The sequence below is a fragment of the Quercus suber genome, unplaced genomic scaffold (assembly GCF_002906115.3).
Source record: "Quercus suber isolate HL8 unplaced genomic scaffold, Cork oak 2.0 scaffold_227, whole genome shotgun sequence".
Taxonomy (NCBI): Eukaryota; Viridiplantae; Streptophyta; class Magnoliopsida; order Fagales; family Fagaceae; genus Quercus; species Quercus suber.
The window spans coordinates 624,267-639,039 of NW_027069685.1; the positions used below are offsets into that span (position 1 = coordinate 624,267).

A 14,773-nucleotide genomic window follows, 5' to 3' on the forward strand; every position below is an offset into this window, starting at 1 on the left:
TGTTTTTTTCTTTCTTTTTATTTTGGGTGAAATTTGATGTTAATTATGGTTGTAACAATAAGCACTAGTTGACACCTCATGATATTTAAAAAATGAGACATCTAACATTTAAAAAATTCTCTCTTCGTCATAACTATCAAATTATCAAATAACAAAACAAAAAATTGGATGATAATTAATTTATATAAATAAAAATCTAAGTGAGTTTTGAATTCTTTCTCCCACCTTCAAGAAGGCTACCAAAATATTGGAAGGATACAAATCTAACTCAATTGAAACCCCTAAATTATTTATATAAAAAAATTATTATTACTATAGTTTTTTTTTTTTTTGATAGGAAATATGTTAATAACACCTAAAANTTGTTTAGAACAATGTTATGAATACGTTTTGGTGCCTGTTCTGGTTTGTCTATTAGAATGGAATATTTCGGTATCGGCTATTTTGGCGTACCGTTTTAGATTGTTTCGGAATTAATACTTTATATATATATATATATAGTAATTAATAAAAAAAAGTTATTACTCATTGCTATTCTTAAGCCAAATTTTATAAATGTAATACCATTTAATGAATATAATATAGTGTTTAAAAAGAAATACTACCATAATAATAAAGTGATTAGATTGATTATTTTAAAATTCATATTTGGGTATTTTTGTAAATAAACAAAAATTGATGGATATTTATAAACTAGAAAGCTTCTAGGAAGCTCCTTTTCACCTAACCCCACTCCATCACCCACGTGCAATCCACTCTTATAGTACCCGTTTGGATACTAATGAAATGCGTCAGTGTCTGTGGTTTTTTTTTTTTTTTTTTTTTTTTTTTTTAAAAGAAATGCATTTCTGTGACTGTTGTGGTTTTTCTAGTAGGTCCCGTGCACTGTTCATGAAATCTATAAATTTCTTTTTTCAACAAAAATTTCATTAAAAATGGGTCACACGGCATTATTCACACATTTAAAATTATTTTGCTACAGTATTTTCAGTTTTCAACAAAATAAGCGGTATCATATTGTTCTTCTTCATTTCATGTTACCATCAGTTACTTACAGAGGTACTTCTTGGAAAGTTTCAGAGATCGAGACAAAAATTTTAAGTGCAGGACTGAAGAAGAAAGTTTCAAACACAGCTAAAACTTGAGCTTCCTCCACAACGGCTCTAAATTTCTGTTCTCTTCTTCTTCCCCTTTTTTTTTTTTTCAAATCATTTGATAGCTTTGTAATAGATCTAATTTGAACTTCTTCAGGCAATCAATGCTAGGTGGAAACATGCTATGCTGATGGGTTTGTTAGTTTAAGTTTTTTTTTTTTTTTTGCTAAAAAACTGCTATCGGCCGAAATTGATCAGAATTGACTGGAATGACATGAAACTGGCTAGAATTGGTCCTGAGATGGAATGGGTGGTATTACTGTTTCGAATTGCATCATGGTACGAAATATTCAGGTCATTCCGGCCGGAATGGAATGGATTTAATAATATTAATTAGAACCACCGCACACATTTGGTGTGATAGTCACTTCACAAGTATAAGTACTTGTAGGGTATGGGACAAGAGCTAGGATTCAATTCTTCAGGAAGGAGTTTCACACACATATGCACTTAGATTAGATTAAAGTAGAATTTCTATCTTGTAAAAAAAAAAAAAAAAAAAAGGGGCAGTTAGAACGTCTCTTCTAGCAAGAGCTTGAGCAAGCTAACCACCTCCCTTTTAAAATAAAATATATAAAAATTAAAGAAAGCATAAAATGTTGAATCTCCACAATCATGTGACCATACATAGAAAAATATCAGAAAAATCTCACTTATAATATGATTAAATTATGAATGATGGATCATTATTCGTACCTATAATATGATAAAATTGTGAGACACGTAATCCTTTTTTTTTTTTTTTAAATATTTCCATGAATAACGGATCATTATTAAATATTAAGTCATTAAGTTGGAAAGTTGGTAGGAAGAAACTGATTTTTTTTTTTTTTTTAATAAATAAAGAAATACTGATTCATCGTTGTGCCAAGAGCCAACGTCCTCAACTCGTGCAAAAGAAATAAGCAAATAGCAAAAGTATTGTTAAAGACTGATTTGGAAAATTGAGGAGTAGGGTCGAAAGAATCTATTAAATCTTTGACAAATACCAATGCTGGAGTTTCTTTTTTTATTTCTCATAGTTGCAGTTGGAGATGCCAAAAATTTCCAACCTTGTCGCATCAATCCTATCTCACACAAAAAAATAATAATTTCTATAACTGCCCTCTTGCATGTTTCGGGTGGGAGTAGATCTATTCAATATATCACTATGCCTTCTTGACTCACGTGTATATTTGGTTTCACGTGTATATTTGGTTTCAAATATGTTTAAAGCCTTTTGCTCCAACCACAAGTAAAAAGTTTACACATGTTTGTTATATGCATTGCATATAACTCACTTAGTTGATTGAGTTAAATGAATCATGTGCATTGCACATATTGAATACAAATATCATCTTTTTAAAGGTGGTTATTAGAGCCCAAAACTCTAAATATGTTTAAAGCCAAACTTTACCCATATATATCGTTTAGTTTCTTCATTCCTTTTATATATTATCTTCTTTTATTTGTTGCATTTTGGTGTTGCTAAAATGTCTTGAGGGTTTGGACTTGGTTAAAAGTCAACCAAGATGTAGAATGGTGCCATAGACGTTGGATAAGTACAACATTAAGCTCCTTTGAGATATATATATATATATATAGATGAATAATGTTATAGACATAATATTTGATACAATTATTTGGTTGACAAGTTATTTCAAGTTATTTTTTGAAAAATATAATTTAAGAACCTTGTGTGATAAATCTTGCCAAAATAAGTAAGTAATGAATGACAACAATTCAAAACATTAACCTCTTGATTGATATATTATACCTCAATTTATGCAATATACAAAATCAATAAATCTATTAAAAAAAAATGTGATGTAGTGATTGTAGGCACCTCATTTTGTATCCGGTTAATAAACTTTAGTCTCTGATCCCAATGATGAGCTTTACATATCTACAAAAGGTAATTGAAGTTATTTTGATAGTTTGAAAGTAATTATAACTGAAAAGTGCTCAAATCGCTTTGAAAACAGTGCTAAAAAATGACTTTTGCTCATTGTTTTGACCATAACTTTTGATCCACAAAGAACGTTTTAGTACAGTTTATTTCATTGGAAATTAAACATCTTGGGCTTCACTTTAAATACAAATTTTGCCTAATTTGGATTAATATTGAGTGAGTTATGGCCTTTTGAAGTTAGGTAATTAGAGCTGTCCAAATTAAGGTTTTTGGGACGCATGCGGACGCGAAGAGCATGCATACGTACGCAGCCCCAAAACTGCATACATAGGCTGCTTTCTAGAGGCCCAAAACTTCATGTTTTAAGGCCCAAAGCCTCCATCTTTGATGGGGCCCAGCCCCTAGACCATTTGGAACGTCCAACACCCTAAAAAAAAGCCTGAAAACCCTAGTTTAAACCTATAAATACATCTTTATGCCTCCAAACTCAAACCCTAAAGAGAGAGAGTTTATTTTTTCCTCCATCTTCTCTAAAAAAATCTATTTCGTCTTCTCTAAACTCACACACAAACCTAGGCACGTTTTTTTTTAATCATTAAAAAAAAAAAAAAAAAAAACCTCTCTTTAGTTAGTTTTAAGACAAAAACCTGTTTTCAATTGGATTTCTCAAAACTTTTTCAAAACTAATCTTGTTTTGAGTTATGATTACCTATAAACTATTGAAATCTTCTATTTACCTTGATATAACATTGAATCTTGTTGTGTAGGCACTAAGGGGCCGGTTAAATATCAATCAAGTTTGTCTATAGCAAGGTGAGTCTCTTTTCAGGGGTTTTCCTTGATTTGGTTCTTTTGTAATTTGTAATTTTGTTGTTTTAGTTAATTTATATGTTATTCATGCTTAGAAGTATGTTTTGTTTTGTTTTGTTTGATTTTATTTTGTTTTGTCTCATCATGTTTTGATTGGAAAGTTGATATGATTTGCTATATTGATGAACATGTTTTGATGTTGTTCTAGTTTATTGTTAGATCCAATGCATGTTTAGGAGTAGATTTTATTTTTTTTATCTTTGATATATTTGTTCTTAGTTTAGGTTGTTTAGATTTATATTAGAAGCATGTTAGGATGTTAGATTTATTGTTTTGAAGCTCTGCTTTAGTTTTTGTGTTGCTAGGGTTTCTAGGTTGAAACCACATGCGCATAATCTTGGCTACGTACACAAGCTTGATTATGTGCACACGGGTTTGTTCATGCATGCGCATGATCCTGCCCAGAAATCCTAATTTTTCTAATTTCATTTCTGATTTCACATGCAATATTTTTGTCTTAGTTCCTTTTTCATATATTTGTGTTTTTAATATTCTATTTCACATGCTTGTTATTCATTTGCCTTTTCACATGTTTAAATTAGGGTTTGCCTCATGTTTTCTTGTTTTGATGCCATGAACACACATTCACATGCTCATGCATGAATATGCCATAGGTGCTAAGTTAGCTGCAAGGTAAGTGAGGTAAGTCATGCATTCACATTCCCATGCATCTTTGAATATGATTTTGCATTGATGATAGAGATAAACATGTTTGTTTGATTGAGTCCTTCTTGAAATATAGATGCAATCACATGTTTGCTTGGATCTTTCTATGCCTATGTTACTGCTTGGATATGATATGCATGATAGTAACATGCTAGGGTTTATTTTATGCCATGATAGATGTATGATTAGGTCTTTTTTGGGATGATTAATGCCATGTTGTATGCTTAGATGTATGCTAGTGTGTGTGTGAGCATAAATACAATATTGAGTATGCCTTTAATAGGGTTAGGACATAAGACACAATGAGAGGAAGTCATCCTTAGGGTTGGGCAATATTGGATGCCTAACACCTTTCCAAGACCGTACCTTAACTCTAAATCCATATCTCTGGTAGTAAGATCAATGGTCCTTCCTTGAGAGGATGTCATATATATGGTTTCTGACACCATTGCAAAACTAGGTGGCGAACCCCTGTTGTGTCCATAGTAATTTGGTTACAAAGCTGAAAATTAAATGAAAACTCCTCCAATGTCAAAACTATTATGTTTTCACAACAGTCCCATATAAAATTCACTAAATAAGGAATAGTTACAAAATAGTCAAAAAAAAAAAAAAAAAAAAAAAAAAAAAAAAAAAAAAAAAAAAACCTTTATAACCTATATTAGGATTTTTTGTGTTAGCTAATTCTATGGCAAATTTTCTTGTACTTTTAGGTTTAATTTATATTGTAAATTGGGTAATGAAAGCTATTGTAGAAGTTTCAAGGCACTATGAGTTGAGGTTAAATATGTACTTTAGTCTAAAATTCAAATGCTTGTTATAGTTTCCAATGTATTTTAAACTTATGTTATTTGGTCATTTTCTTGCATGTTATGTAATTGGGTGTAGTTAGACGAGTACAATGATGTCATCTATATTTGAAGAGATACTCACCTATTTGAAAAGCTTAGAACCAATAAAGAGGAAAAAAAACAACAACAAAAAAAAAAAGTCATAGCCCCTTGCTTTATCCTTTGATCTCTGAAAATAGGTATTCTCTAAGATGAATTGATCTTTGGAAGACAATCTTGAAAAAAGTTTTTAAAATCTTTCTGTCCCTCTATTTCAAATCCAATGTGTTTCAAGTTTGTGATTTCTGAAGGGGGCGCTTTAAATGTAATTCGTCCCCAAACTTGAGGCAGTTTACTCGAATGCATGGTTGAACCTAGATGGACCACACAACAAGAGAAGAATAATCAAGAACAAGCAGTTCACTTTATCAAGGTTAACAGTTGGTACATTTTAATTAGCTACTAAGAATATACATTCGTTGACTCATGAACAAAGCTTCAATATTTACTACATAGGATTCACTTCATAATTAATTCCTCTTTTAACATTCGACTTAATTAATCATAAATCATTGAAAGTAGGAGTATAATTTTGTGGAGTAAAGTTTTATTTCTAGGAATTTTAATTCTTTGACGCTACCAAGATATTCAAGAACTTTTTTGTTTCACTTAAAACAAAATATAAGGCCTATCATATCATTTATAATTATGGATTTATTTCAGAATGCATAATCTGACGAGACAGTTTTATGGAACCCCTCTTTCACAACACATGAGTTCTATTAGTCTGAACTCTATCAAATATGAAACCAAAGTCTCACAATACAATGGCATGAAATTCTTTGTTTTTTATTTAATGTCAATTATAAAATTGAGTCTTGACCTCATGGATCGGAAGTTACAAATTTAAGTCATAAATTTAAATTCAAAAACTATAAATTAAGTATGTACTTTATAATATGGATTCTGGTGTGGGTTAAAAAAAAATAAAGAAATAAAATTTTGGGAAGGAAAAAGAAGTTTCCTTACATCATGATTTCGTACGATATTAGAGTTTAAATTCAATCAAGTTATGGTGTAAAATATTGGTTTACATTCTTCATGAAGGACATGATCTATCATTTAATTTTTGTAATTTAATAATTTTAGTATTTTTATGTAATGATGTAGGATATAATCTACAATTTAATTTTTATAATTTAATAATTTTATTATTTTAATGTAATTTTTGTTATTTTAAGTTTAGGGTATTTAATTTCTTGTTTTTAAGTGCTTTTAATATTGTTTAATCAAATTACGGTTTTATATGCTTTCTTAGCTCCTTTAAACTTTCTTTTTACTATTTAAATGCATTGTAACCTCCAAAGGCAATTCAGTTTTGAGATTAATAAAAATTCAGATTTTTGTCTATTTATTACTGTAATTCTCAAGTCATTGTTTATTTTATTATTATCTAAAAAGTCACAACTTTAAATCTTGACCACTCCCTACAACAAACTAATGTGATCAGATGATGCAACTAGCTTGTAAGGGAATGGGATGCGGACCGTATGGCTCAAAATAGTAATAAGGTGATACGAATACCAAAATTAGAATTATGAATTTTTTTTTTTTAAGAGTTTCAACAATTCATCTTATGACGTCCACTCTTAATGATAACTATTTATTATCAGATTAATATATATATTGTAGGGTATTGGGCCAGGAGCTCGTTATTTATGTGGATATTGGGCCTGAGGCCCAGTCTGAGGTCAAGAGGTCGTCTGAAGAGGAGTAGACATTGTCAAGGGAGTCCATGTTAGTAAATAAGAAGTTAGTTTTGGTCATAATTTCCTAGGAAGGTGGGTTGAGGATGAATGTCTCCTCGGATAATAAAGGTCGAGGTCAAGAGAAGTGGTCTACCATTCAAGAGAACATTCCAGGAAGTTCTATTGGTATAGATAGGCATGGCAGAGACATAGGATGAGGGGTAGTCATAAAATATCTAAGGAGAAAGCTGCTACCACCGCATTGAATGCACTGCAGCTAACTCTCTTGCCGCATTAATGTGAAATTTAATAATTTTAGTATTTTTATGTAATGATGTAGGATATAATCTACAATTTAATTTTTATAATTTAATTATGTAATTATTTTAATGTAAAATTTTTTATTTAAGGTTTAGGGTATTTATTTTCTTGTTTTTAAGTGCTTTTAATATTGTTTAATCAAGTTACAGTTTTAAACACTTTCTTAGCTGTTTTAAATTTTCTTTTTACAATTTAAATGCATTGTAACCTCCAAAGGCAATTCAGTTTTGAGATTAATAAAAATTCAGATTTTTGTCTATTTATTGCGGTGATTTTAAGTCATTGCTTATTATATTATTATCTAAAAAGTCACAACTTTAAATCTCGACCACTCCCTACAACAAACTAATGTGATCAAATGATGCAACTAGCTTGTAAGGGAATGGGATGTAGACTGTATGGCTCAAAATTATGATACATATACCAAAATTAGAATTATGATTTTTTTTTTTTAAGAGTTTCAACAATTCATCTTATGACGTCTACTCTTAATGATAACTATTTATCATTAGATTTATATATATATATATAATGTAGGGTATTGGGCCAGGAGCTCGTTATTTATGTGGATATTGGGCCTGAGTCCCAATCTGAGGTCGAGAGATCATTTGAAGAGGAGTAGACATTGTCAAAGGAGCCCATGTTAGTAAATAAAGAAGTTAGTTTTGATCATAATTGCCTAGGAAGGGGGGCCAAGAATGAATGTCTCCTCGGATAATAAAGGCTGAGGTTAAGAGAAGTGGTTTATCGTTCATAGGAATGTTTCAGAAAGTTCTATTGGTATGGATAGGCATGGCAGAGACATAGGACGAAGGGAAGTCCTAAAATATTTAAGGACTACTACCGTATTAAATGCACTGCAACTAACTCTCTAACCACATTAATGTGGAGGTGATACCTGAACAGTGGTTATCAGCTTTACAGCTATTACATGAAGACTTATGAAAGGTGATGATGGTACAAGTATCAACACCAGCCATCTGGCATGCACGTGAAGGACAAAGATGAAAGGAGAAGAGAGTATAAAAGAAAGAAGAGGCAATGGGAGGGAGAGATGGAGAAATCAAAAGAGAAACACTATAGTAATCAGGAACCAAGTTTGTAATCAAACTTAAGAATCATATATAAGAATCAATCTCCTTAAACTTTGCCGATGCAAATTTTCTTAAGTTTAAACTTGTTTATTTTTATCCTTTTGTGATCTGAATCCATTTTAGTGCTTGTTTGATTCATTAAGCTCAATCTTTCCAACTCACTCTCTACAAATTCATTGTTTTGAAGTATTTGGGCCTAAGTCTATCCACCTTTTAGGCTAGGGACTCAAATTAGGTCCTTACATAAATGTACATATCTTAGTTTTCTTTCTTAGTTCAATAACTTCGCAATACTATCCATCCATATTTCTTTGTTTTCACTTTTCAACCTTTCTTTGTTAGTACCTTCCCGACCTATGACCATGGCATTTAAATATGTTTTTATTCCCAAAACCCTATCTTTTTCAGTCATATATATCTTGAGAGATGAGCTGCCTTTATTTCATTTTTTTTAAAGAAACAATTACATATTTTGTTTTTCTTGATAAGAGGATAAATATTATGATATTTTCGTAAATACTTACGTCATGATTTCTTAAGATATTAGAGTTTAAATGCAATTAGGCCACGTCAAAAGAGAGAACCAGAAATGCAAATAGAAGAAGCAGTGGACATGTGCTTCTCACAACTTGCGCATTATATGTCTGACTGATAAACGTCAGACTATCTAATGCCCTTGCTATTGTAAGAGCATCAGCAACAGTATGGCTAAATGCCAAATGTAAGCTACTTTTACCATTCTTTTACCATTCAGCTTAAAATGTCCCCTCCATTGGATGTTGTAAAATGCAACTATTGTAAAAAAAAAAATAAAAAATAAAATAAAAAATAAAATTGTGCTACAGTGCGGTTCTAAATGTAGAACTGCACTATAGCTCAATGGTAAAAAATATAATAATATTTTATGCTTAAACCTTTCTCTCTCCACAGTCTCTCATCTCTCTCATTTTGACTCTTAATTCCTTTCTCTGTCTCTCACAACAGCTCCTCCCTCCTCACTCCCTCTCTCACATCTCTCTCGTTCAAAGCTTGCATCAGTGTTGGGTTTTGGATTTTGGAGGTTGGATCAGCGTGGATCGACGGGTTAGGTTTGGATCAGTGGGCTAGGATCGATTGATGGTGGTTTGGATCAGTGGGTTTGAATCGAGGGATCTGTTGATCGGTGGGTGGATCGGTTGGGTTGATCGTCAGTAGCTCCGATGGTGGCTCCGATGGGCTTGGTTTGGGTTTGGGTTTGGGTTTGACCGTTTGATCATTCTAAATGGGTTTGCTTTTGGTTTGGGTTTGATTGTTTTCCGATGGTGGATCAATTTGGTTTGATCGTTTGTTTTTGGTTTGGGTTTGATCGTTTGGTTTTGGTTTGATGGTGGTGGCATTGCTTTAGGGTGGTGGATTTTGATTTTGGCTGGATTTTGCTCAGCGGAGGTGGGTGGTGTGACTGAGAAGCTGGACAGTGGTGGTGGTGGTGGTGGTGGTGGTGGGTGGTTGAGAGAGAGAGAAATAGAGATCAGAGAGAGAAGTGAGAAATGTATTTATATTATTTTTATATTATTTTAATGTGTAGTATGGTAAAATAAAAGTTTGGATGTTGGTGTATTGTAAAATGGTATTTTATAACTGATAAAGTGGCTTTTTAAGATATTCTTTAAAAGGCATGAGCAAATTTGAATTGGAACAATGATGCTAATTTTTGAAGAAATTTAAAATTTAATGAGGACATTCATTCAATAATTTGATCAAATCATGAAATTGTTAAATAAATGCTTTTCATATCATTTATACATGCATTCACACCTAACCCTACAAACGAAAGCCATACAATAGAGAAATTTTTAGGTCTATCAGAGAAATGCTGAAGTGGTCCTCCCTAATCCTCCCAACCAATAAAACATATCTACTTATGCAAATGTGACATTACTTGATATTTTTTATTTTTTGTATTGATTAGGAAGCTGAATCATACATTTGCATAGGTGGCGTTGTTTCATTGGTTGAGATGACAACTTTAGCAATCCTCATAATGGACCTAATACATACAAAAAATATGAACATACAAAACTAACGTGTACTATCAAAGGTGATACTTTTAAATTTTAAAATGTCTTTCATTCATTCATTCAATTAAAATTAGGGTTAAAGTCCTTACAGTGGTTCCATTGTAACCCCCAAATTTCACACACTTACGATTGACATCATTTGTAGGAACTAGGAACTATAGGTCAAAAAATATTCAACAAAAAGACCATGCCGTGATGACCCAACTTATCATACTCAGCCCTCATCAGTATCAACTCAGCCAAACCAATCAGTTCAACTTTCACTATAGCCAGTTTATCTTTCATCAACCAAATGGGTCTCACAAGTCAATTTGGCATGCACCAGCCAGCCTGATGGGCCTCACCAGCTTTATTTCACCCTTCATCAATCAGATATCATCCTCAGTCCTCGCCAGCTTCAATTCGTCTCCACATATCAATTCACCCCTAACTACCTTATGGACTTGGACCTAGACATGGCAAAACGGGCGGGTCAGGTTGGGTTCAGGCCAGATCAATCAGGTTGCAAGTCAAACGGGTTGTGGGTCAAAAACGGGTCATTTTAAGCGGATTAAAAACAAGTTCAGCTCAATCGAGTTGCAGATCAAGTCAGGTTGGGTCAGGTTGACATGAATTTTTTAAAAAAGAAAAAAAAGAAAAAAAAAGAAACAACATGTATTTACCATTTAGAAAGTCATGCAACAAACTACTTAATGTAAAATGCATTACTTTGAATTCACCACTTATATCAAAATGAATTACACTTATTAATACTTATTTAATAATTTTAAAATTATACAACTCCTAACATTGCTATCTAAAACAAAATAACACAAAGATAAGTAAAAAAAAATACACAAGTTTGATTGCTACACAATATTAACATCCCAAAATAAATAAAAAAAAATTTAAAAAAAATTACAAATGACTTATTGAATAATTCATTTGACAAAGAATAAAAATATATAAGAAATTTACAATCTTGAAAATTAATTTTATAATCTATTGTCAATTGTGGTTGGCACTCTATTTCTATTTAAGATATATATATATATATATATATTAAAGTTTGCTATTTACTTATTTATACATGGTCTCTTTTATGAATATTATATCATTGTTAAGCAACACACACTCTAGGAAATATTACAATTTATTTTGAAAAGCCATTTATTTTGGACATAAATTGTTAAAAAGTAGGTCAAAGCATTCATAATTTATGTTAATTTGATACTTTGGTTTCACTATTTTCACACTTGTGAATGTTTCTCACACGTCTACAATTTTAAATCTATGTTTTTAACTATATTGTAACCAGATTATCTTGGCATGTACTTTGCTATTTGATATCTAAAAATCTTTACTCATTACAGAATGCTCAATTATTCATCTTTCAATTAATTTACATGCAGTTATGTAAATATCTCAATTGTTTTCTTAAAGCTCACAACAAACAATTAAACCAATATTGTCTTCCTTTTTTTTTTTTTTTTTATTAAAAAAAAGTTTTAAAAAATAGTTCAGGTTCGAGTCGGGTTGACTCACAAAAAACATGGGTTGGGTTACAGGTCAACTTGTTTTTGTTTTGGGTCAAAAAAATTGGATTCAAATCAGATATTTTTCAGGTCAAGTCGGGTCAAAAAATTTTGACCCGTTTTGCCATGTATACCAGTTGGACCCATCCTTCATATTGTTAATTAAGAATATTAGTTTTCACTTTCCATCTAACTAAATAACAAAGAACAATTGAAAAAGAGAGTCTAAGAGAGTGTACAATATGCATTTCATTCACATATCTGAAAGTTATAGAATAGAATCCTCAAGCAAATATTAGAATTAGGACTGATACCAATTCTAAAGCTAAGATCTCTTTATTCTTAACTGACACTAATACATTCAATTCAATAAGAACAACCCTGCGATGACCGGATCATCAGCACCCTTGCTTTTCATGAACCTGACAAAAGATTTAAATATATTTGATCACAAACTGTGTTGACATTACTCAAAACAAAAATATCAAATTAATCAACCAAAATGGCCTCACAGTTCACACATCATCTCTCTTACATGCATAACCTTGCAAGTTACATGTTACTTCACAGGATTTCAAGTCCTTTGGCAAATACTGAAGCAAATTCTTCCATTACATGTTTATTTAAAACCATCCCTATTTCAATTCCTCCAGCACCATCTCTAGTTTCCGAAACACGTATAGCTCCTGATTTATCTATAGAAATCATCTCTACCTTCGTTGGCTTTCCCCATCCAAAATCTGTGTTGTAAAGCTCGAATCGAGGTGACCCAGCAATTCCATGCACTCCATCACATGGTTTGTCTTTCTTTAAAGTAAGCAGTAGTGACAACCTTTTTTCAGCACCTTTTAGGACACCATCATCCAAATTTCTTATGGCTTCACTTATAGCCTTCGCAGCCACAGCCACCCCCTTTTCACCCAATAGCTCATTTCTCTCTGCAATTGCAATACAAGCAGTAAGGCAGTTTCCAAAATAATTCCCAGGCACAGACGGTTCTAAGCGAGACCTAGCGTCTACATTAATCACAAGATGTAACTTGTTGTCCCTTACTGCTTCTACCTTAGCTAGACAAACCCATGTGTAGGCAAATGTCAGTGTTAACCTTGATAAGTGAACTGGTTGTCCTTGTTCAGTGTTCTCTTCTAGAATACCGGTTATCAACTGGCCCAGCTTCTCTAATTTTGTACGAGTCAACTCAAACGCACCACGTACCACACCTGGTGGTGTTTTTAGTTCCCACGCCTTTAAGCTCTTGTTGTGTGGCCCATCTTGGTTCAACCACCCGTTCGAGTAGATTGACTCAAGCCCAGCCGGGTCCTTGATAACCATCCTATCAAAGCATGGTGTTAGCTCAGGTACCAAGGACAAAGCATTTCCTCCAAGTTTGCACAAGTGAGCCCATGCTTTCATAAACATGGTTGAGCTTTTTCCATCAAGAAAAGCATGGTGTGCAGAAATTCCAATGCAAAACCCACAGTTTGAGAACGCTGTCACTTGCAACGACAATACTGGGGCTTGTTCATGGGATGTTGGCAAGTCAGGTACAAGAGGATGGTATTCCACAGCTTCAACAAAGTTGTTGCCTGAGAGATGATAGAAGTTGGCATTGGACTCGGCTACAGTGAGTGAAACTGAATTATTCTCTGTGTAATTGATGATAGGTTTGAGGGAGTCCTGAGGCCAAGCGAAGGTACCAGTAAGAGGGAGAAAGTGATGAAGTGTTAGGGAGAGGGAGTGCTTGAGTTTTGGAAGAATGGAATCCATGAAGCTTGTGTTAGTAGAAGAGGTTTCATAAAAGAAAACTCGCTCCACTGGCGGAAATCTAAGCCAGAGTATGTCAAAGAAGGTGAGAGGGAGAGAACTTGGTGTGGCTGAAACTAGTGAGCTTGGTAATGGAGTCACTCGGCAAACCTCAAGTATTTTCACCGAATTATTTGACGCCATTAGAGAAAAGCCCAAATAATGATCTTTTCGTGCTAACTTGCAATCGTTATCTATGTTTTTCACAAGTATTCTCAAATAATAATGTGGCGCGTCTCATATGCTATTCTTTCTATTTATTGTGGTGGTTTCCTAGAGGATATTTTATTTTTAAGAAGAACAATTTTAAGATATTTTTACAACAAATATTAACTATTAAGTTGCATGTTGTCTCTATCACTTTTCTTTATTTCAGTACTCCCATCCATATTTCTTTGTTTGCCGACATGTGTCCTTTCGCTATTAATTTTCTTTTTCTTTTTTTTCTTTTTTTTTGAGAGTGGCACAAGGCGGGAAAAAAGGCTGACATTTAATGCGTATTTATTCCCAAAACCAAACCTTTTTCTGTCATATAAATCCTGGGATTGTTTCTCCAAAAAAAAAAAATCCTGGGATAGCCAGCTTTACTTCTTTCATTTTCTTTATTCCTTTTTAGAATCAATTGCATATTTTGTTAGAATATCTGAATATGTTAAGAGGATAAATATGTTAGAATACTTACGTCATGTTTTCGTATGATATTAGAGTTTAAATTCAATCAAGTTATGGCGTAAAATATTGGTTTACATTCTTCATGTAAGACATGATCTATCATTTAATTTTTTTTAATTTAATAATTTTAGTATTTTTATGTAATGACGTAGG

General features: G+C 32.4%; 1 protein-coding gene across 1 annotated transcript; it reads right to left on the reverse strand.

Annotated features, from left to right (window-relative positions):
- Positions 1–12,379: 12,379 nt before the first annotated feature.
- Positions 12,380–14,157, reverse strand: LOC112012864 (phenolic glucoside malonyltransferase 1). Its single transcript, XM_024045241.2, has one exon. It carries the CDS (start codon positions 14,090–14,092, stop codon positions 12,710–12,712), a length of 1,383 nt encoding a protein of 460 aa, XP_023901009.1. The 5' UTR covers positions 14,093–14,157; the 3' UTR covers positions 12,380–12,709.
- Positions 14,158–14,773: the final 616 nt, after the last annotated feature.

What these genes read in the sequence shown, in the direction of transcription:
- LOC112012864 (XM_024045241.2), bottom strand. Translation starts at nt 14,092, where the DNA reads ATGGCGTCAAATAATTCGGTGAAAATACTTGAGGTTTGCCGAGTGACT.